The sequence below is a fragment of the Equus asinus genome, chromosome 3, assembly GCF_041296235.1.
Source record: "Equus asinus isolate D_3611 breed Donkey chromosome 3, EquAss-T2T_v2, whole genome shotgun sequence".
Classification (NCBI taxonomy): Eukaryota; Metazoa; Chordata; class Mammalia; order Perissodactyla; family Equidae; genus Equus; species Equus asinus.
Window position 1 is genome coordinate 75,436,719 of NC_091792.1, and position 23,373 is coordinate 75,460,091.

Here is a 23,373-nt window from a genome sequence, read left to right on the forward strand (position 1 = left end):
ATGAATAGAAGTTTCAAATTTTCTTTATCATTAGGATTGATCAAAAAAGTCCATAGAGAATATTGTCCTCTTATTGCAGAGTTAACATTATCCTAACGTGGGGCATAAGAATTCGTTTCTTCAAGAAGATAGGCGATATGAACACATATACTGATTAGCATTGAGTCAATTTTATATAGAAATAGAGACAGCCCCAGCTAGAAACAGTCATGTAAGACATATGCTTTACTCTGCCTCTCTTGCCTGCCTAATAGCACTGTGTTGTGGTCTAGTATTATCTCTGCCTTTCCTCATATTGATTCTTTGTGTTCTCTATTTATTCTTACACTTCTATATGCTTATATCCACAGCCTGGCAAGGTTTCCTCCAAACTGTTCATTTATTAAATACTGTGGGATCATAATGTCTATCATGAACCTTCAACTTGGTTGTTCTTCCTGACTCAAAGAAAGCACCAGATTCAAATAATTATAGAAACTTCATGTTGTAAAGGACAAGACACGTAATGTAGATAATCTCTCTTCTATGTCCTGTGGTTATACTTTGAATTGTTACCATATGTTTACTAAGATCCTTCTAGAAGAGTGACAGAACACTGTGAGAACAGTCACCCTTCTGAAGGAGTCTTTTTTATCTTAGGAAGGTTCTGATTATTTAGGTTATAGTCAATATTATTCTGTTTGCAAAAATTACTTTTTGCTTCTAAAATGATCCATTCTAATTTAAGTTTTAAGTTTTCTCTTGAGTCATCCCAATTATAATAATTTGTTCATAAGATCAGGTTTTATGATTATGGCATAGATGGCCCAAATTAATATGGATATATTTATACGGCCTAGAAGAGTATATGCAGTTGATAGTAGGGAACTTGAAAATAAGAATTGATTAAAGAAATAATATTGTAACCAGAGGAGGATTTTTAGGCTTTGGAGCAGAAGAGTTACATCACTGATATGAATTATTTTAGTTAGATTTAATATAATCCAGAAAAGAGAGTAATTTGAATGAGACTGAGATATTTGAATGAAAACTATGTTTATGCAATGGAGATGGATATCACCATTTGTCACCATCCATCAGCACCACAGACTAATTGTATGAACAGTAAGAATCTTCTGATTTCAATTTCTATTCTTGTTTTCATTTTTATCCATAGAGAAAATTCAAGAAGTATTTTTGTTTATTTGGAACTTCTATCTCTATTTATAAATTACTTAATTATATTAAGATTACTAGTTTTATATTAATTTTATTGTACCAGGAACTTTAGAATTTCTTTAGCTTGAGAAAATGAGCATCTATTTCTCCATGTGGGAATGTAAAACTCTGAATTCCACAATAAACTCTAGTGACATATATACATCACTTTTTTCAGATTCTATGAATTTCAAGGCTACTTCATCTCAAGCATTTATTATTGGTCACAGCTGCTGGAGTTTGATTCTGCTCTTGTAAGCTTTGCAAAATAGTCATTTCCAGTTGGCATAGTTTTAGTTGATGTCTTCTATTTTAAGACAAAGTAATTATGAAAAGGGGTGTATATTGGACCCAATTTAGGTGCCTCCCGAGATACACTCTATCTAATATGTCTTGTGGACATACTTTTAACACAGAGCTTCCATGCCCACTGTCGCCACGTCTCCTGCCCACAGAAATTCTGGTCTAATTTTTGTCCAGGATTTTATAATAAAGATGACAGAACTGTAAAGATGACTGAATATGCAACCTAACTAGGAATTTTTTGTTGAAGTCAGTATTCTGATAAGAAAAGAGTGGGGCTCTGAGATCTAGACAGACATAATTGTGCAGGGCAGGGTGAAAACCATGAAATCACAAATTATCTTGCTTCCTCTTTATTATCGTAAGTAGCTTCCTCTCCCTTGAAAGAGAGGAAAGAACAGTCTTCCTTAGCCTAGACACCACCCCATTACCTTATTTGAAGAAATTGTCATGCAATGGTATTTGCTTTCCTCGTGGGCTTCCTCCTACACCCCTTATTGCTTCCAACCAGCTAACCAGGGGAAAGTTGCAAGAAAGTCTAAGCCAGAATGTACATTCTTGCTCTAGGATAAAATGAAATGCATGAGAAATTGCAGGACTTTGGGGCTAAGTACAAGTGTGAACCATGGGAGCACTTCATTATGGGAGACGTTAAGACAGAATGGCAAAATATAAATCTTGAATTGAGGTCTATCCAATGGGGCTTTTTCTGTAGACTCACATTATTGGAAATGGCTTGTCAAGTAACTATGTGGTTTGCTTTACTCACAGAACTATTTGTTAGATCTGTGGGAAAGAACTACAATACAGAGTTCCTAAAAGTATAAAAGACCCAATAGTTGACTTTTTTTAATCTTAGGTATTGACAGTATCGTAAATATCTGTACTGTTTTTTGGTGTGGAAGCTTAGGAGTGAATATGATTTGAACTTAATTCACATTTAGAAGACCCTAAAGTAAATTTCTTGAAGAAATTAATTCCCAAAGTTTCTAGGTGGGACATTTTTGAAGTGTGTCATCAGTATATCCATATTCAAGTGGAGATAAAATAAACTCAACTAAAAAATTGTGGGCTGACTAACATGACAACTGTGGATTAAACATGGGTTATACTTATTTGTTTATTTATTTTTATCTTTTTATGATTCTTAGAAATGTTTATTACAAGTATTCTTAAAGAGTTCTCTACATTCATTACAGAATGGTAAAACTTACATTCACTGATATAACAGTGTTCTCACTGCATTTTTTAAATTCTTCCTTTTCTAAGGGAATGATATTATAATATGCACCAACTTAACATATGCACCTTAAATTTACACAATGGTATATATCAGATATACTTCATCTATTAAAAAAAAGCATAGGGTCTTTGTAAAAGGGCTGTTGCGTAGATGAATCTTGACTCAAATTTTGGTGGAACTAAAGTAAGCTTGCTGGGCAGTGGAAGGAATTATATGTAAAATTCCCTACATAAAAATTTATTGACTTTAATCAGCCATAAGAAATGATGAAATTCGGCCAATTGTGACAACGTGGATGGACCTTGAAGGTATTATGCTGAGTGAAATATGTCAGAGGGAGAAAGTCAAATTCCACATGATCCTTTCCAACCGGGCTGTGAGGTCAAGTACATCAAACACCCTGTCAGTCTTGCTCCTCAAGTGTCCAGACCACTGAACACACGCCGACCAGAGGAAAGGAAGGACTTGTCCCAAAGTCAACTCTCCGGACTTTCTGTGGAAGGAGGGAATGAACGGAGCACCCTCGAGCCTCACGCTTTCTTTGCCATACTTTCAAGTGTGGGACACATACCTGTGCTCACAACGCTCCCCGGACAGCCCCCACTGCACCCCTAACAGGTAGACTTCCACACAGTCAAGGGCTTTGGAAAGCACTGGCTCTGCACACAAATATTATGTGGCCCTCGACAGGCCACTTCCCCTGAACCGGCCTGAGCTTCAGCTGCACCACAGGCTTCATGAAAACCCCAACGGAACGTAGCCTCGAAAAGAGGGAGACCTGCACTCCTCAGAGACCAGTGTCGTTATCGACTTCGCCTCTGTCCTTCCAAGAAGCCAAGACCACGGGTGGCGCTTCAGCGCCCGACTCCCGGGCACCGCATGCCCAGGCTGGCCCCGTGCCCGGCACACACCTCCCGTTCCATGACCGCGTGAAGCGCACAAAGAGACCCCCTCGCTCCCCGCGCCACACAGCTGTCCCGCCACCTGACGGGCACCTCTCGGCGCACAAGCCTATTCCTCAGGGACACGCTCGCCTCCCACCAGCCCCCAGGCCCACGACCCCAGGTACCTCTTCCAGATGGAATCATCTTCGCGGGCGCCCTGGTCGTCCGTGTCCGGCGAGCAGGAAGAGCGGGAGCTGAAGGAGGGCCTCCTCAGGCTAGCGGCCATGGCTGTGGAGGGCCCGGGCTGCTGTGCCCACCGGGGACACGGAGCGGCGTCCACGGACGCCGGGGGAACGGACGAGCGAGCCCGGCCCGGGAGAGAGCAGCACAGCGCGGCCGGACTCCGCCGGGCTCGGCTCTGGGCAGGCAGGGCTCGCCGACGCCTCCCACGCATCCCAGGTTGGCGGCCCAGCAGCCGCGCGCTCCTCTCCTCGCGGGCGCGCGCGCGCGCGCCCGCCGCCCAGACGCTCCCCGGCCGCTGCCCCCGCCCCCCCTCCGGCGGTGGACTGCGGACAGGGACAGGGACACCCTCCTGGGAGAACTCCTGGGGCCCCGCCCACACGCTGCTTCGGGCCTTCGCGGAGCCGCAAGGTGCGCTGACAGGGACGCAGGGTCCCCGCTACGCTCGCTCTCGGGAACTGCAGCCTCCTCCCTCAGCTTTTACTTGAATGTCACACCCGAAACCATGCAACGTCTACAAGAAAACATAGGCAGTATGCTCTTTGCCATCAGTCTTAGCAGCCTATTTTCAAGTACCACGTCTGACTGGGCAATGGAAACAAAATACAAAATGAACAAATGGGACTACATCAAAGTCAAACAAATCTTCTGCACGGCAAAGGAAACCAGCCACAAGACCAAAACACAACCTAACAATCGGGAGAAGATACTTGCAATCCATATATCGGATAAGGGGTTAATATCCAAAATACAGAAAGAACTCATACATCTCAACAACAACAAAAAATCAACAACCCAATTAAAAAGACGGGCCAAAAGATCTGAGCAGTGATTTCTCCACAGAAGGTATACGGATGGCCAACAGGCATGTGGAAAGGTGCTCAACATCATTAGCGATCAGAGAAATGCAAGTCAAAACTACAAGGAGATGTCACCTTCCTCTGGTCAGAATGGCTCTAATCAACAAGGCAAGAGACAAGTGTTGGAGAGGATGTGGAGAGAAGGGAACTCTCCTACACTGCTGGTGGGAGTGCAGACTGGTGCAGCCACTACGGAAAGCAGTATGGAGTATCCTCAGAAAACTAAGAATACATCTACCATATATATGATCCAGTTAGCCCACTGCTGGCTATTCATCCAAAGAACTTGAAAACACAAATGCAGAAAGACACATGCACGCCTAGGTTCACTGCAGCATTATTCACAACAGCCAAAACTTGGAAGCTACCTAGGTGCCCATCAAGGCAAGAATGGATAAAGAAGATGTGGTATGTATACACAATGAAATACTACTCAGCCCTAAGAAATGATGAGATCCGGCCATTTGTGACAACGTGGATGGACCTTGAGGGTATTATGTGAAGTGAAATAAATCAGAGGGAGAAAGTCAAACACCGTGTGATCTCACTCATAAGTAGAAGTTAAAAACAATGACAAACACACACAGAGCAACCGAGATTGGATTGGTGGTTACCAGAGGGGAAGGGGGAGGGGAGAGAGCAAAAGGGGCGATGAGGCTCACATGTGAGGTGACGGACTATAATTACTTTTCGGGTGGTGAACACGATGTAATCTACACAGAATTCGAAAGATATCACAACGGACATCTGAAAGCTATATGATGTTAGAATCCACTGTTACTGCCATAAAATAAAATAAAATAAAATAAAATAAAATAAAATAAAATAAAGAAGTGTAGGAGCCTCAGGAGGCTAACAGGCTTTTGAAAAGTTATTCTAGGGACTTTTATGGCTTAGCTCAGGGCGGCAGACACCAGCCTGAGACACAGCTGTGACACAGCCACTAACTTCAACTAAATTATATTCCGACTGGAGGGAAATCAAAACTACTGTAATCATAATTTATTGAAGGCTTCACTTTGCACCAGATCCTGTGCTAACCTTGCTTTGCACCAACTGTCTCATTTAATCCTCACATCCGAAAGGTAGGTTACCGTTATTCTCCCCATTTTAAGGGTGAGGAGGTGGAAGCAGAAAGATGGCCATCTGCCTGGAATTCACAGAAGGATTCTCTAGGTAATGACATGATTTTTGGACAAGATTTAAAGGTTTAACACATTACAGTGAAGATGCAGATCACACTATCACAGAACGTGAAAAACACTGAGTCCTGCCAAATGTATTGAAACACTAATTAGGGATCCTCACAATCTCTTGGCCTGTTTTTTCAGATGAGGGAAAACCCAGTGTGAAAAACCGTTGAGGAGATGTCTGCAGAGGAGGACTATGTCTGGTCTTTAAAGCCGGGAACTATCCCAGTAGATTCTGAGTCAGTGGGTCCAGAGTAGGCCTTGAGCGTCTCTGTTCTTTTCAAAAGCCCCACAGGCTACACTTCCGTGCCCTTGGAGTTGGGAAGTACAGTCATGCCCTACATCAGGACGTTTCAGTCAACAACGGGGGTCCCATCAGATTAGTCCCATATGGCCTAGGTGTGTAGGAGGCTCTGCCATCTAGGTTTAGGAACTCCGTGGTGTTTGCACAGTCTCGAGATTGCCTGACCATGACACACTCCTCAGAACTTATCCCCACTGTGAAGCAAAGCATGACTGTACTGCCTTAGATCCTCCACGGTTGCAGACCCTGCACTGTTTACATGACTGCACACACAGAGGGCACGATGTCTGAGGCAGAGAGCAGCTGGAATCACAAAAGCTCCCAACGGAGAGTCAAGGAAAGGCGTGCTCTTCTTACACGGCTCTCTACTTTTCTCTGGGTCTGAACTATTTTACAGCTAATCTACTTTTTTTAACCGAGCAGCTTTGCCAAAAAAAAAAAAGTTACCAACAAATACTAAACAAACCTATATAAAGAATGCATATTAAATAAGCCTAACCCTACTATGCTACTGAAAAGGCTTTTATTTCCCTGGGATAATTTTGACATTCTTAGATTCTTTTCCCAAGATCAGCCAAGTCGAGGGAGATTATTTCTAATTCCACAGTGCTACAGATGCGGTCAGTAGCATCTGTAAACTGGAAAGGAAACAAAGTTGGGTGTAATACATTCCAGTTCACACCTTTCACCAGGGACCGCCTCCAAGCCTTTAATACTTATGTATGCATTTATCCATTTATTTAATCAACCACTACTAATGCCTACTAAAGGCAGACACTGCTCTAAGTACTTTACACATATGAAATATCCTTTAACCTCTTTTCAGATTTTCACAAGACTTCCCTTTGATTTCTTTAGATTCCTTGCTCTGTGTGCAGCAATAGCTGTGGCCCTGCATCCATGCAAGCTTCCCCACAGGGAAACTGTGGAGACCTAGTAGTGAGTCAGAACTTCTACACCAGCCTAAAGAGATGAGGAGATCTTCCCTTATCATGTGCCATCAGAGGCTGCGTAGAAAAATTTGATTTCTACCTCCCTTGCAATAACAACAGTGTCCCCCACTCTTTCTCAGCCAGAACTATAGCAGACAAAGCTAGATAAAACAGAAGGTTTAAATAAAATCCAGAACCTCAAAAACCAAAAAAATCCAGGGCCTCATATCACAATACACAACTTGCTCCAGTTCCCATCAAAAATCACTCGTCATAGCAAGAAACACTAAGATCTCAGACTGAATGAAAAAAGGAAACCAACAGCTGGTAACATGAGGATCACAGAGATATCAGAATTATCTAATAAATATTTTAGAGTAACTATGATAAAAAATGCTCCAATGAGCAATTTTGAAGTCACTTGAGACAAATGAAAAAATAGAAAGCCTCAGCAAAGAAATGGAAGATTTCAGCAATGAACATCAGTGTCAGTATCCTGGTGGTGCCATTGTACTAGAGTTCTGTGCCATGTTACCATTGGAGGAAACTGGATAAAGGGTACACAGGATATCCCTGTATTATTTCTAACTGCATGCGAATCTGCAATTACCTTAAAATAAAAAGTTTAAGTTAAAAATTACGTAGCTCACATTTAGGAAAACAGACTGAAACACAGCATTTTAATGTCAATTAACACCCAGAAATTTAGGCTTATTGAAGATCAAGGTGTGGTTATTCTGTCCCATCTCATTGTTGATAATCAGGCAATTAGTTATTCAATAGGTAACTGTATTTGTATTCACCAATATGTATATTCAACAAAAACATATTGAGTGCTTATTGGGTGCAATACACCATGTTAGGAGGAAGTAATACCAGCTACAAATACCAGTTACTGAGAGACTACAATACAGGAATATATATATATGTACTCATTTTTTTCCATAAAAATACTTATGGGGGTAGACGTTATCATCATTACCTTTTTTTTCTGGGAGTTGAGTTTACTGTGACTATAAATATTTAAAAGTTAAGCCCATGACCCTCAAAAATACAAAATAAACTTCTATCAAATATTTTATTCAACTAAGTAATGTGGAAATCAATGAGATGATCAAAGTGGTTCCAAGAATCACAAACCCTTTTTTGGAAACAGGGGTTTATATAGTTTATCAGTAAAAGCACATTTGACAACACAACATCAACCAAAGAATGTTAGATCAAGGTTGTTAGGTTATATAGAAAATGATTAAGATCCTAAAGGTCAATAAAACTGTAATCTCTGCTTTATCTTTCTCCTGGACAGAAATCTACAGATTAACATATAACTGCACAATGTTTGGGTTCTAATCAAATAGTAAATCATAAAGTCAAACAGATACATTGTTCTAGATAAATGAATAAGCCTTAGGTTGGCTGGTTAGACAATGCTATGGTAGGCCAATGAAAGGACATTCAGTCATCTTCTTACATTATTTCAAAGTTTTTAATAATTTTTATGAATGAAATTGATTAATGTTAGACCCCCTAATAAGTGGAAGAGCCCAAACTTCAATACTATTCTAACTCCAAATCTTATTCTCTTTCAAATAAACCACGTTTCCGTCGAACATCTCCAGCCTAATGATATAAGCAGGAAAGTAAAGAAAAATTCCAATAAAGTATAAAAAGTGATTATAGAAATATAAGTAGGATGTACTGGGGACATAAGGAGTCAATAAGCCTTACAAAGACAAAGAATGCTACTCAGGTGAGATGATTCAAGCTCAGTCTAGAGACAGGTGTTGATAGTTAGTCAGATGTAGAAGGAAAGAATGATGCCCCAGGAAGAAGAGAAAGCATGTGTTACATGCACTTGTACGAGGATAATGGAGCATTTTGAGAATTGAAGATAGATTTCTTTTAAGGTTTTAATAGTGTTTAAAGATTTCAAAGGGCTACCCACCCAAAAAGGCTCTACGTCCAGATAGGTTCACATGGGAATTTCATCAAATCTTCAGGAAACAGATAATTTTCACGCAATTTGAACTAAACCACAAAATTAAAAAGAAGGAAAGCTTCAGGAATTTTGTTGTTTGTTTTTATTGATTATAATTCAATATAAAATTTATACCAATATTTGGACTGTCTTGAACTCATTTCTGCCTCACTATAAGCTGAATGTTCTTTGAAGTTTTTCCATTTGAAACACTTAAAAAGCCCTAATTGAGTATAGTGTGCCATTTCTTTATTGTGCTTGATTATATTTTCTAATATTTTATTTAAGGATTTAGGCTTTCATTAATGAGATTGGTTTATAATTCTTTTTAGTGATGAATTAAATTTGTGAAATTAAATCTTCAGAAATTCCTCTTGAGAAAAAATATCAAAATACAGAAATATCTATAAATCCTATAATTCTAAGAGTATGATAACTTTTTAAGAGAAAAGATTGTGATGAACATTAAAGTCAGCAAAAGGTATGTAATGGAAAGATCACTGGCTTTGGAGTCAGACAGTACTGAGTAAGGCCAGGACGAGGGAAAGGTAGGTGAGGTGTCTGGGGTACAAAATTTATGGAGGCACTCACTCTCAGGGTCATTCAAGGGCAGGGTTGGCACATGAAAGTGAGTGCTTCCTTAAATTTTGCACCTCTGGTTTTTCATTCCCCTCACCCTAGTCTGGCCCCGTGCTCTTAAGTCTGGATCCTAGCCCAGCCCTCACTACCTTCAAGATCCCAGGTGAGTTATTCAAGCTCTTTAAGCCTCAATTATTTTCTTCTGCTAAATGTGTTGATACTGTCCACCTACCTCAAACGATTCTGTAAGAATTAAAGAAAGATATATTATGTGATACATCAAGCAAATTGCCTACAATACCACAGATCCACAATAAAATGTGTACTTTTATCCTCACTACACAACTCCTCTCAAAAAAGGTGATACAGGAAAAGTAGTTAGAAGCAAGATAATCATGCACGTTTTCTATGTTGCTAGGAGTTTGGATTCCATCAAGAATGATGGTTCTCAAAGTGTAGTACCTATACCAACAGCATCAGCCTATCATGAGAACTTATTAAAATTGTAAATTCTGAGTTTCTGAATCAGGAGCCCTGATAGCAGGGTGAAGCAACCTGTTTTAACAAGCCATCCACGTGATACTACAATGCACCAATGTTTGAGAATCAGTGGTCTACAAGAAGATGAGTATAACTGTGATATTTTAAGCAAGGAAATTATGTGGATGGATTTAATAATAGAAATATGAATGGGTGTGATTGAATGGGTGAGAGGTGAGAGGGATTCAAGACAGAAGACAGGAAGACTTGTTAGGGAGTTATTTTGTTAAAATAGATGTTATTCAAATCTGAACAAAAATAATAGAAGTGGGAACGAATAGGAGATAGGTGTGCAATAAATTGGATGGCAGAAATGTAATTTTGAAGCTTCAGTGACAGGTTATATCTTGGCCATCTCTATATCTGCAAACCTCTGGAAATTAGGTCACTGAAAGTTATCAACAAGTACCTGCTTTTGAGGGAGCAAATCGAGGATATGCCCTACCCTACCCATATTTAAGTGATATAAAAGGTGTAATTTTTGTTTCTAAGAAAAAACTAATTCCCTTGCATACAGAAGATGAACAAAAGAGGTGAGGCTAGAGCTCCTTGACCTTTGTTATACCGAGAACACAATAGACACCATTATCTTGGAATTTCTCTCCCTATAGCATTCCTTTATTTGTTGTCTAATCATATCGATTTGGCCAAATGAGAATATTTTGAGGACTCTTAAGAATCATTGAACCCAAGTTAGTGGCACCATGCTTTTCTTGCCAGATATGAAGCAATGTATGAAGCGTCCAGACAATCAATACCCAAATAGTGATCGAGATCATTGCCTCTCAAAAGTTGTGATCTTCTTGGCCTATGGAGATCCTATGGGGATGGCAATTGCCTGTGAAGCTCTTTGCCTGTCTGTCCTCACAGCTGTAGTTCTTGGCATTTTTGTGAAGTATAGCGACACACCCATAGTCCAAGGTATTAGCTGGGCTCTCAGCTACTCCTGCTCACCTCCCTCATCCTCTGCTTCCTCTGACCTTACTCTTCATTGGACATTCCAACCCTCCACCTGGATCCTCCAACAAATGTTGTCTGGAATCATGTTTATTGTGGTGGTTCCCACCATTTTGGCTAAAACCATCACTGTAGTTCTGGCTTTCAAGTTCACAACCCCAGGGATAAAGATGAGGCAGTGGTTGCTGTCAGGGGCACCTAATTCCATCATCACCATTTGCTCATTGATTCAGTTGACTTTCTCTACTGTCTGGTTGGGAAACTCTCCCCCTTTTGTTGATGTACATGCACATTCTGAGCCTACCTTCCCCATAATTCTGTGTGATAAGGGCTCTGTCATTTTGTTCTACCTTTCCTTAGGATACTTGGGCTCCTTGGCCTTCATGAGCTTCACCTTGGCTTTCCTGGCAAGGAGCCTGCCTGGCAATTTCAGGGAAGCCAAGTGCCTCACATTCAGCATGCTGGTGTTCTGTAGGGTCTGGATCACCTTCCTCCCTGTGCATAACAGCACCAAGGGGGAGGTCATGGTGGCTGTGGAGATCTTTTCCATCTTGGCTTCTAGTGCTGGGCTACTAGGATATGTCTTTGCCCCCAGAGCTATAAGGTTCTGCTAAAGCCAGATAGGAGTACCCTGCCAGGATTAAGGGGTAAAACAACTCTCACGGAAAATGAATATTCTATGGAATTACTGGATTATACAGTAATTTCATTTTCTAATTTTTGAGGAAACGTGAAACTGTTTTCTATAATGGTTGTGCCATTTTACATTCCCACCAACAGTGCACAAGTGTTCCACGTTCTTCACCTCCTCACCAACACTTGCATTCTGTTTCTTTAATGATCGCCATCCTAATGGACATGAAATGGTGTCTCATTGTAGTGTTTGTTTGTTTTTATTAAAGGGTGAGATTTATTGTTTCCTGTTTTATTAGATATAGTTGACATATAATATTATATTAACCCAAGGTGTCCAACACAATAATTTATGTATCTATCGTGAAATGATGACCACAGTAAGTTTAGTTAACATCCATCACCTCACAACATTATACATTTTTTCTCGTCAGAAGAATTTTTATGATCTATTCTCTTAGCAACTTTCAAATATACAATACTGTTTTGTGAACTATAGTCACCATGCTGTAAACTATATCCATAGAACTTATCCATCTTATAGCCCTTACTGTCCTCGAATAAGTATCCATAATGTTGGCTTCGATTGTTTTGTTCTCAAATAATCTTATAGGATTCCTGACAAGGGCATTGTTGTGTGTGTAGAGAGGGAGAGGCAGCAGAAGAATAACCCCCTGTCTCTAACTGGGATTGTGAGCTAGCTGTTTATGAATCACCCTTGGGACTTCAGAAACAACCCAGGTATAGTTTGTGTAAAAATTAACTCTACTTGTCATTGGAGTATTACAAAGTAAATCCAACCTCAGGGCTAGGTGGGTAAGATGACACCCAGCTCATGAGGGTGGCTCACCCGATTACAGATGGCTAAAAAGCTGTTTCTCAGGGGAAAATACTTAGTTGTCGAAGACAGTATAACTTTCCTCTCAAACCTTAAGAGTTATTATTCTGAAGATGGTCCCAGGGATTCATGACATTTTTAACTAGTAGGGAAAGCAGGATATAAAAATTTGTCCCTCACTCTGGCATCCCTCAGACCATTAGACCCCAGGAAAGTTCACTGGGATGCCAGGCCTCTGCATATACATGCGATTAATATCTGGCTGAGACAAATGATTCTTACCAAGCTATCCACTGTAGTATTCTTTTTATAATATCTTCAGCTCTTTGAATTAATTACCTTGAATGTCATGTGGGACAGTAAAATAATCCAGGTCCTTTTCATTTATTAACCCATGCAACAAATAGTTATTGAGCAGTTAGTTCATGTCAGGCTCTTTTCTTGACTCTGGTGAAACAATAGTACACAAAGTAAAGTCCTTGCCCTCAGGGAGATTACATACTTGTAAAATAGACAATAAGTATAATGTAAAATAATTTTGTGTAACATCTTGTAAAGTAGTGCTACAAAGTGAAAGAAGGGCACACAGAATGGAGAGTGCTGCTTTGGATAGGGTAGTCAGGAACATGCTTAGAAATGCTTACATCTAAAAAGAGATAAAAAGGAAATGAGAGAGTGTCAAGCACTTTCAAGGCTTGATATTGGACTTCTCAGTTGGCAGAACTGAGAGAAAACAATGTTTGTTGTTTAAGCCACCCTGTGTGTGGTATTTTTGGAATAGCAACCCAAATGGAGTAAGATAGTACTCTATGGTGCTTTGATGCCTGCGACCAAGTTAGAATACTGGAATTGTGTGCTGACCACTTCGTTCATGTAGTAGTCATCGGGAACCTGAACCCTTGAAAACTCTTAAAGGTTTACTCAGATCACTGTAAGGAGATTATCCCATTCTATTGCCATACTCAGGGCAACTCCAATTGCTGTCTTTGAGTGATAACATCTCTCCCAAGCACTCTCCTCAGAGCCTTAGCTACATCCTTATTCCGGAGAGTATAAATCAAAGGATTCATTGTGGGAGTAATGATGCTGTAGAAAACAGAACCAACTTTGTCTTGCAATGGAGTGCACTGGGACCTGGGCCTCATATATGAGAACATGCAGGCACCAAACCAGAGGGAAACCACAGTGAGGTGAGAGCTACAAGTGGCAAAGGCATTTCTCTTACTCCCAGCTGCACGCATCTGAATGATGCTGTGGAGGATGAAGGCATAGGATGTAGAAACCAGCAAGATGGGGAGGAGGAGAAGTAGGATGCTGCTGATGAACACTGTGGTCTCAAAAATAGCAACATCTCCACATACCAGCTTCACAACAGCTGGAAATTCACAGTAGAATTGGTGGATTTTTCAAGGCCCACAGAAAGGCAATTGCATCAACATCACCGTATAAATTAGGGAATTTATGGATGCCCCCAACCATGACATGACAGCCATCATGAGTCCCACCTTTCTCTTCATGAGAGCAGAGTAATGCAGTGGATGACAGATGGCAACGTAGCGGTCATAGGACATGAGAGCTAGGATAAGACATTCAGCACCACCCACAGACAAATAGAGGAAGTGCTGGGTGGCACAGCCCACAAAGGAGATGGACTTCTTGCCAGATAGGTAGTTGGTAGCCATCTTGGGGATGGTTGTGGAGACAAGCATCAGATCCACGAGGGAGGGATGGCTGAGCAGGAAGTACATGGGTGTATGAAGCCGGGGATCGGCACAGATGAGGAGAATGGTGAGGGCGTTGCCACTCACTGCAATAAGGAAGAGCACCATGGTCAAGGAGAAAAGAAAAAGATGGGTGAGGGAGTCATCAAAGAGCCTTTCAAAGATGAAGTCTCCCAGAGAGGTCTGATTCCTCTGCCACATCTCCCCTTTCTCAGTCCCTGGAGAAACAGGAAGTGGAGATGAAGTGTGGTATCAAAAATACTGTGGTTCAGCATACCTGACGATAAGACATTTCATCCATGAAATAATTTTTGGAGAAATTTTTTTCTATTTTCAATTATTCATCAGCTCAAATTATTGAAGTACCCTTTTAAAAAAAGAATTTCATGGGGCTGGCTCCGTGGCCGAGTGGTTAAGTTCGCGCGCTCCACTGCGGCGGCCCAGTGTTCGGATCCTGGGCGCGGACATGGCACCACTCATCAGGCCACGTTGAGGGGGTATCCCACATCCCACAACTAGAAGGACATGCAACTAAGATATACAAGCATGTACCGGGGGTGTGGGGGGGTTGGGAAATAAAGCAGAAAAAAAAAAAAAAAAAGATTGGCAACAGTTGTTAGCCCAGGTGCCAATCTTAAAAAAAAAAAAAAAAAGAATTTCAAATCTCTTTTCCCAAATATGATCACTCTGAAATTCCAGAATATCTGGGATCTATTAAGTGCCAAATTTCAAAACAAGAGTATCTCCTCATTAAGCAGGAAATACATATGCACACATGTATATACTTTTATAAATATACATACACACATATATATACTTTTATATAAATACACTAAATTTTATCTATATTAAATGAACATATAAAAAGTATACATATCTGCTTTTTTGGCTTATTCTATCAGTCGGGGTTTAACCAGAGAAGCTGAACCACTAAGATATTTACCATACATAGAAACATACATTTAATATTGTACAGAAACTTGGCCTTATGCAGTTGTGAGAGCTGGTGAAGCAGTCTGTGTAAGGCTGTCACCTTTGTGTCTGATGCTGGTACTTGAAGTCCATGAGACAAGCAGTCAGCAAGGCAAGTTGCGTATAAAGTGTAGATCAAGAGCAAGCTGGAATGTACAAGGTTGAGCTGTAACTCCACAAGGTAGACTAAAACCCATGTCAGATCTTGTGGCCTTTGGAATTGGTGGTATTGCGGAAGCTGGGGCCCTTCTTAATGAGGCTGAACACACACACGTAACCCAGAAGTCACAGAAGCTAAAGGAGGATCCAGGGAAAGGTAGAGCAATCACAGTCCCGGCTGCTGCTTCAAAACAGGAGGCAAGTCAGCTGTTCAGGAACAACATCTGTAAAGCAGAAAACAGCTGCTTCCCATCTGCCTCTAAATCTCCCTGAGAATCTTTCCTGTGGCCCACCATAACCAGAAACACACAGAAATGGGAAATCAGGGAAATGTACTTCACCCTAGCCTCACCCACCCATTAAATACCAACAGGGTCCATCCCCTGTCAATTTGGTACATGTGCACATCTCCTTAAGCCACACTTCATCCCAAAATAAACACAACAAAGTCATCTTTCCACCTAACATGATATAGCTAGCCTGCACATAACCAAAAGCATGCCAAATACTCATCTAAAAACAGGGAAGAAATACCCATTACTATTGGCCACAGAATGAGTCCTCCTATCCAAGTGCTGACCCATTCTGTGGAAGTCAGTTAACAGTCTTCCTCAGGCACTCCTGTTCCTGCCAATGGACTCACAAACAAAGTGGCCATGGAAGCCAGGATGGAGGCTATATACGGGCTCAGCAACATGGATTTCCACTCACCAAGTCCAATCTAGTTACAGACACTGCTGTGTCCCAATCTGCCAACAGCTGGTGCCAACACTGACTTTTTGATATGCCATCATTGCCCAGGGGAACAGCCAGCCACTTGGTGGTAGACTGATTACATTGCATAGCTTCCATCATGGAAGGGAGTGTGTGTTGTTCTTACTGGAATAGACACTTACTCTGGATATGGATTTGCCTTCTTTGCCTACAGTGCTGCTGCCCAAACTAGTACTGCTGGACTTACAGAATGCTTTCCTCACCATAGTTGTATTCCATGAAGCTTTGCTCCTAACTAAGGAACTCATTTCAAAGCAAATAACGTATGGAAATGGGCCCATGCTCATGGAATCCACCGGTCTTTCTGTATTCTCAATCATCCTGAAACTACTGGTTTGATATAACAGTGGAAAGGGTTTTTGATGACTCAGTTACAGCAAAGCTAGTTGGCAACTCCTCACATTGCTGGGGCAGTGTCCTCCAGGATGTGGTAAATACTCTAAATCCTCATCTAATTTATGGTGCTGTTTCTTCCATCATAAGTCTTCATGGGACCAGGAATCAAGAGGTGGAATTGACAATGATATCTCTCACTATGACATTTATACCTATGACCCACTAAGAAAATTTTTGCTTCCTGTGTCTGCACTTTTAGGTTCTGGTAGTTTAGACATTTTAGGTCCAAAAGGAGAAATTATGCCACCAGGTGAGAAAACAATTATTTCATTTGCTTAGAGTCGTGACTGCCACTTTGGCTCTTCATATCACTGAATCAACAAGTGAAGGAAGTTCTATATACTGGCTGGTGTGACTGATCCTGACTAACAAGGAAAAACTGAGTTGCTACTAGACCGTGGGGGTAAGAGGAGCATGTCTGCAATGCAGGAGACTTTCTAGGGCACCTGTCTACACAAATGTCTGTGAGAAAAGTCAGTGGAAAACTACAAGAACCCATTTCAGACAGGACTTCTAATGGCCCAGATCTTTCAAGAGTGAAGGTTTGTGTCATCACACCAGACAAGGACCATGACCAACTGCTGACAAACGGAATGCAGAATGGATAGTGAAAGAAGACAGTTATAAACACCAGCCACGACCATGTGAGCAGCTGCAGAAATAAAAACTAATAGTAATAGGCATTTCTTCCTTACTCGGATAAGAATGTTTTGTACATATGTATTAACTAAATATTTTTGTCTTCTTCTCCTCCATCATCCCCTTTTCTAACATAAGCCATATTCATATAGTTAGCTACATATCTCAGTATTTAAGTTACAGGACAGAAAGTGTAGAGTATGAATCAGGAGTAGGAGTAGAATGAATTTCACCCAAAGACAAAAAAGGGCTCTTGTTCGTGTGGGGAACAGCTTGGTGTGTTTTATATCCTCTTCTTTGTAAAAGGTTAACATGTTTTTGAGCGTACATTGATAATTGGATCATGTTAGGTATAAGAATAATTCAGTATTGTCATCATTTGAAGATTAAGTATAGTTTACAGAAATGTCTATGAGTGCCAAGTTGACACATAACAAATATCCCATATTTATGTACCTAAAAATAAATAAGAAATATGTCCTGGTAGACATGAGAGCCTTAAAATTATTGATCAGGCTGATAAAAGTAGGATTATAACTTTTAACCAGCTAAATTTCCCAATCACTCCTTTATCTAATTCTTCTATGAATACTAATAAGAATGAGAGTTTGACCTCCCTGGTAAAGCCCAACTCAAAAATCTAATCTAAACCGATCCTCAAAATATCCCTCTTTGTGGTTTTCTTCCTAAACATATCTCTAGAGCTTCATGCATTAGGCGCTATCTACCTACCATTTAAAGTGAAGAATTCATAACTGAATATATTCTTCAAAGTATAATTTGACCAGTAAGAAAGAAGTCATGCCTACCATCTCTTGCCATATTCATGCAGCCTAGGATCATCATTTTCGCTGTCACCTCACACTCTTATTTCAAATCCAGCTTCTTCTGCAGTAAGAGCCCAACTTTCCCATCTTCCCCCTTATGATTCCAACCCCAACAAGACCGCCACACATTTCCCTTTTACTAAATAATTCATGTATTTCCCTATCTCTTTCCTCATTTGTTTACAGCTTACTTTCTAAATCTCTGTAGCATAAGTTTCTCCACTATCTGATTCATGTGTCTCTCTATTCCTTCCCCACTTAACTTTCCTAATAATTTCCCATTCTGATTTGCAGCCCTCAACCGACTGTTTTCTTCTGCCTCATCAGGCAGCTTTCCTCATGGACTGACCGGTACCATCCTCTGACTTAAGTAATTGGGAAATAATCTGACAATGCAAGAGGATGCCCTAGTTTCCATTAAACATTTCCTGGATACCTCAAGCCCCAACATTACCTTACCTGGGTTTCCTCTGCAGAAATGTGGGCAGAACAATAGTATAGCAGTGAAACGGAGAGGGCAGGATGGGTCCACATTCACTCACACATTGGCTACTGATCATCCAAACAAGTCTTTCCTGGGATGCTCATCAGACTTCCTTCTCTAACCCTGGAAATCTCCATTTACTGTTGGGATGGCATAGGTGATATTGTCCCACACAGTCATCACTGTTTACACCAATTACCCTAGGGACAGAGCATCATCAGGAGCAACTGTATGTGTAATTCTGTAATGCTCTGGCAATCTGGGCTCAGATTTTGCACTCCAACAGCATATATCAGGACAGGTTAAGTGAATTTATTTAACCTCTACTAGTTGGGTCTTGAATCATGATATGCTTCCTCTGCCTTGAAACATATATTTCAGGTGCCTCTCTACACCAAAATGACAATTTGAACTTGGGCAATAAGATTCTCCAGTAATGTTACCTGATCAAGAAGCTACATTTAATACCAGCTTAATCGTCTATGAGTCAAGAGTCAAAAGAAAACCTGTTTTCTATTTTCTGCTATTTGGGATCACTCAAGGCACTCTCTTCTTAGCTTCACACCTCCTTTCCTACTGAATCAAATCAGACTTTGCATCTAGCACTGTTTTTTTGTTAGAATAAGCCCCTTCATGGCTGCATGAATGTTTCCTCAGGAATGAGACTTGACCTGAAACAAGCCAAACATGAAGGAAAAGGAGCACCGTCTGTTGAGAAATGAAATAGCCCCTAACCCAGAGGACCTATGATGTCCACTGAGGAAAACTGGAGACACTACATATGTGGCATCAGAGATTCCAACCCAGAGGACACATCCTGAGTCTCTGCTGGAAACCTTTACTCAAGATGCCAATTACACTTGTTGTATGCATTGAGATAAGCATTCCCAAAGGGCTTCCTTGGAGTTAGTTTGTAGGGGTCAGAAGAAAGAGTTATTTCGATGAGCAAGTCTCTGAAGACAACATGGGAGTATCTTCTCTAATGGTCAATTAACAGTGGAGAGAAAAATTTCCTAGAGTCTCTGGCCTGTTTTTTATTGCAGAATCAAGTTCTCTCTAGCCCCTTTCCATCCAACCCTTTTCAGAGGTCAGTCTGAGAAATATCTAGTCTCTATTACCCACAGGATCCTTCTGAGGGTTTCCTCATTTACCATATCACAGAAGAGAAGTCAAATAATGGAGATAGGAAATTACCACTAGCATTTCTCAACCTAGCTGTTAGTCATACTCCAATTTTATAGACTGCATTTATATAACATGTGAAAAGATTTCAGGTATAGCAGTAAAAGAAGAAAACGGCATATCCATACGTCTCCTTCTTATTTACTCTCATCTCATTCCCATACCCTGCTCTTTCTCTCCATTATAAGGATGTATTGAACTATTCTTTGTTACTCTATCTCACTCGAGATGCTAAAATATCTTACTTCACTCAGCTTATCTTGTTTATTCTCAGTGAAAAACCAATACAGCCTCAATAAAATAATTTGATAATAAAAAATGTGGTTTATAGACACACACACACAGTGGGATACTACTCAGGCATTAAAAAAGACAAAATCATGCCATTTGCGACAACTTGGATGGGCTTTGAAGGCATCATGCGAAGGGAAGTAAGGCAGACAGAGAGGGACAAATACTGTATGATTTCACTCATATGTAGAAGATAAACAAACAAACAAGCACATGGATAAGGACAACAGATTGGTGGTTACCAGAGGGGAAGGGCATGGAGGGAGAGCAGAAGGGGTAAACGGACATATATGTATGGTGACAGATAAAAACTAGACTCTTGGTGGTAAACACAATGTAGTCTATACAGAAGCTGAAATAGAATAATATACACCTTAAATTTACACAATGTTGTAAAGCAATATAACCTCAATAAAATAATTTAGAAAAATGGTTTATAGGTCAGTTGACTAGGCAGAAAGGCTAAAAGCATTTGTCAGTTTCTGCTGGTATCAGAAGTTGCCCTCGTTCTTCCTTTTCTTTATCTGCCTCTTCCTTCCCCTTCTCTCTCCTCCTCTTCCCATGCCTGCTTTTCTCTTCCTAGATAATTCAGTCCTAAAGCCAGTATGTGGGACACAATCAGGTGGCAGCCACATATTGGGTTGCAAGGTCAGAGAAGGGAGTCACAGTTGCTCCAAATCAGAGACAAGGTATGATGCGTAGGATCTGCACCTGGAGGAGCATCCTGGCGTGGGCATGGGAGAGAAATCAAGGTAAGAAGGGGATCCATACAGAGGGGTTGCCTGGCGAGAGCAGCCAGAGCCTAAATACGGTGTGGAGAGCCCACATAGGATGAGCAGGGCATCCCTGAGAGGAAAGGGATGGAGTGAGGATTGGCCACATAAAAGGGGATTGATCAAATAAGTAAATATATTGAGGATGACAGAAGCCACCTTTCTCACTGTTTGAGAAAGGAGTCACTGATTCTGAAAGGGAGAAGTCCAATGAACCCTGTGGAGTCAGATTGGAATTAAATGTATTGGTGTAAATTCCTACTTTTCTATATTGATAGATTAGATAGATACAGAGAGAGAGAGAGAGAGAGAGATAGGTTAGATAGATTGATAGATAGACAGACAGACAGATAACGTATGTGTCTATGTGTGTGTGTGTGTGTGTGTGTAGTTATAAAAACACATTTCTTACTTCTGTCTGCCAATAGGGCTTAGAAACAGTGAGACCCTAATAGCAATAAGCACACCTCCTGCCAGGATCTTGACTTATATATGTCATTTTCCACTAAAAGGAACCAGGACTCCTTGGAGAAATGGCTGATTCTAAGGCTAGGACTGGGAAAGTACAAGACAAGCCCGGAAGATCTTGTGCTAGAAAGCAGGAGAATGCTAAACAGAGATGGAGACATGTCAACAGGTTGCAGAAACCAGCCTGATGAGCTTTGACTGACCAAGCATGAACAATTTTATCATAATAAAGAATGACGGTAAGAGGTTATGACACATTGCGTTAACTAGGAAACATGAGTACATACAGATAGATATAAAAATGGATAAATTGCAATTTGATGATATTTTCAGTTTCAAAGTGCTACTGCTTAAAATTCCCATTAACTACATAAGAGAAATGGTAGTCTCGCAGTGGAGAGACCTGGCAGACAGCCCCTTAGTCAAGTGATCAGAGAGAGCATCACCAAGAATGGGGTGAATTGACTGAGCATCGCCTGATGGGATGCAGTGAGAAGAACTCAGCGTCACCTCTGTGACAGTCTTGCCAAGGAGGCAAACCTGAAAGAAATCCTGAAATGGTCAGAAGAAAACAAACTGAGGAATATTCTACTCCTCCTGTCTGATTGTGTGTAATCTTCAAAAGAGCCGAGGTCATGAAATCCAAAGACTGAGCAAGTGTTTCAGACTGAAGGAACCTCAAGAGAGGTGACACTTAAACACAACATGTGGGCTTGGTTCTCCTGCTATAAAGGACATTATTGGGACTAGTGGGAGGATTCAATGGGGTCTGAGGATTAGATGGCAATAATGTGGCAGCATTAACTTTCTGACTTTGAATGTCAGTTTTGAAGCAATGTAGGAGAATATCCTTGTTTGTAGGAAATACAGGGCACTATGAAGTGTCAGATGAGCAACTTACTCTGCGATGGTTCAGGAAAATAGTTCTTTGAACTGACTGTTCTGTAAGACGCGATCATTTAGGGGGTGGGGGATTCACAAAGACACCTTTTCGCTTACACAGCTCTCCTCTTCTCTCACCTTAGTCTTACTTGTGTTATTTTGATAGGAGGAGGCAGCACCACACAGTGACTGAGAGATGGGGGCTCTGAAGCTGGACTTCCTGGGTTTTGAATCCTAGTTCAATCCAGAACTGAGTCTAGACCAATCAGTGGCTTTGGGACAATGAGGACAAGTTGCCCTCATTGCATAGCTTGCCCAACAGGGTTTGCACTGAATTTCAGCCCCTGAATACCCCTCAGATTAGTGTGATTGTGCACAAATTACCTCGGGTTTAGCCACTGTCTCAGTTCAGGTTTTCTAAATGATGAGCCTAAGATGAGGATTATGGTGCAAATGGTTTACTGAGAGAGTGTTTTCAGGAGAAGGGAGTGAAGGGAGCTGAGCAGGGCAGGAGGAAAGGCTGAGTGAAGGTGTGGTCTCAGTGGAACCTGATCCCATGGGGAGCTCTGGAGCCAGAATTGCATTACAGAGCAGATCTCATTTTTTGGCAGGGGCCATCATTTGTACCCCATCAGTCAGTCATAGACTGGTCTCCCACCCTCCAGCAGGCACAACTGCTGGCTTTAATTTGGTCATGGATGGTTCTCCTGAGAAAGGGGCAACTGTGAGCTAGTAATAGCCAAAACTCCCAGCAACTAGACAATGGATGCACAGCCCAGTGAAAGGGATCTGGTACCTTTCCTATCACTGCAACCATAAACAAGTTACCTAATACCTTAGCACCTTTGTACTTAGAGCCTCAGAGTCCCCATCTGCAAAATAAGGGGATAACATAGCACCTGTCTCAAGTGATGAGGAAATCAGATGTTGTGTGCAACATGTTTAGGGCACAGACCACGAAGCATGCAGTGACAGCTTAATAAATGTCAGCTGTTATTTTCAAAGACATATTATCCTCAGTCCTCAGGAGCCAATATTGGTTTTGAAGTTTGGCCTACAGCATGACCAACTCCAGCTTCATCTTCCATTTTAGGAAATAAAATTGTATACATCCTTCACAGAGTTCT

The 23,373-nt window shown here is 41.1% G+C and overlaps 1 protein-coding gene and 1 non-coding gene across 2 annotated transcripts; one reads left to right on the forward strand and one right to left on the reverse strand.

Annotated features, from left to right (window-relative positions):
• The first annotated feature begins 2,182 nt into the window (after positions 1 to 2,182).
• On the forward strand, positions 2,183 to 2,312 carry LOC123277053 (small nucleolar RNA SNORA18). The gene has a single exon (XR_006513728.1). It is a non-coding gene; the product is annotated as a small nucleolar RNA SNORA18 (small nucleolar RNA).
• Positions 2,313 to 13,640: 11,328 nt separating this feature from the next.
• Positions 13,641 to 14,600, reverse strand: LOC123276712 (olfactory receptor 2AE1-like). The gene is given in 1 exon segment (XM_070506537.1): positions 13,641 to 14,600. A coding segment is annotated over 1 exon segment (960 nt).
• Between the last annotated feature and the right edge of the window lie 8,773 nt (positions 14,601 to 23,373).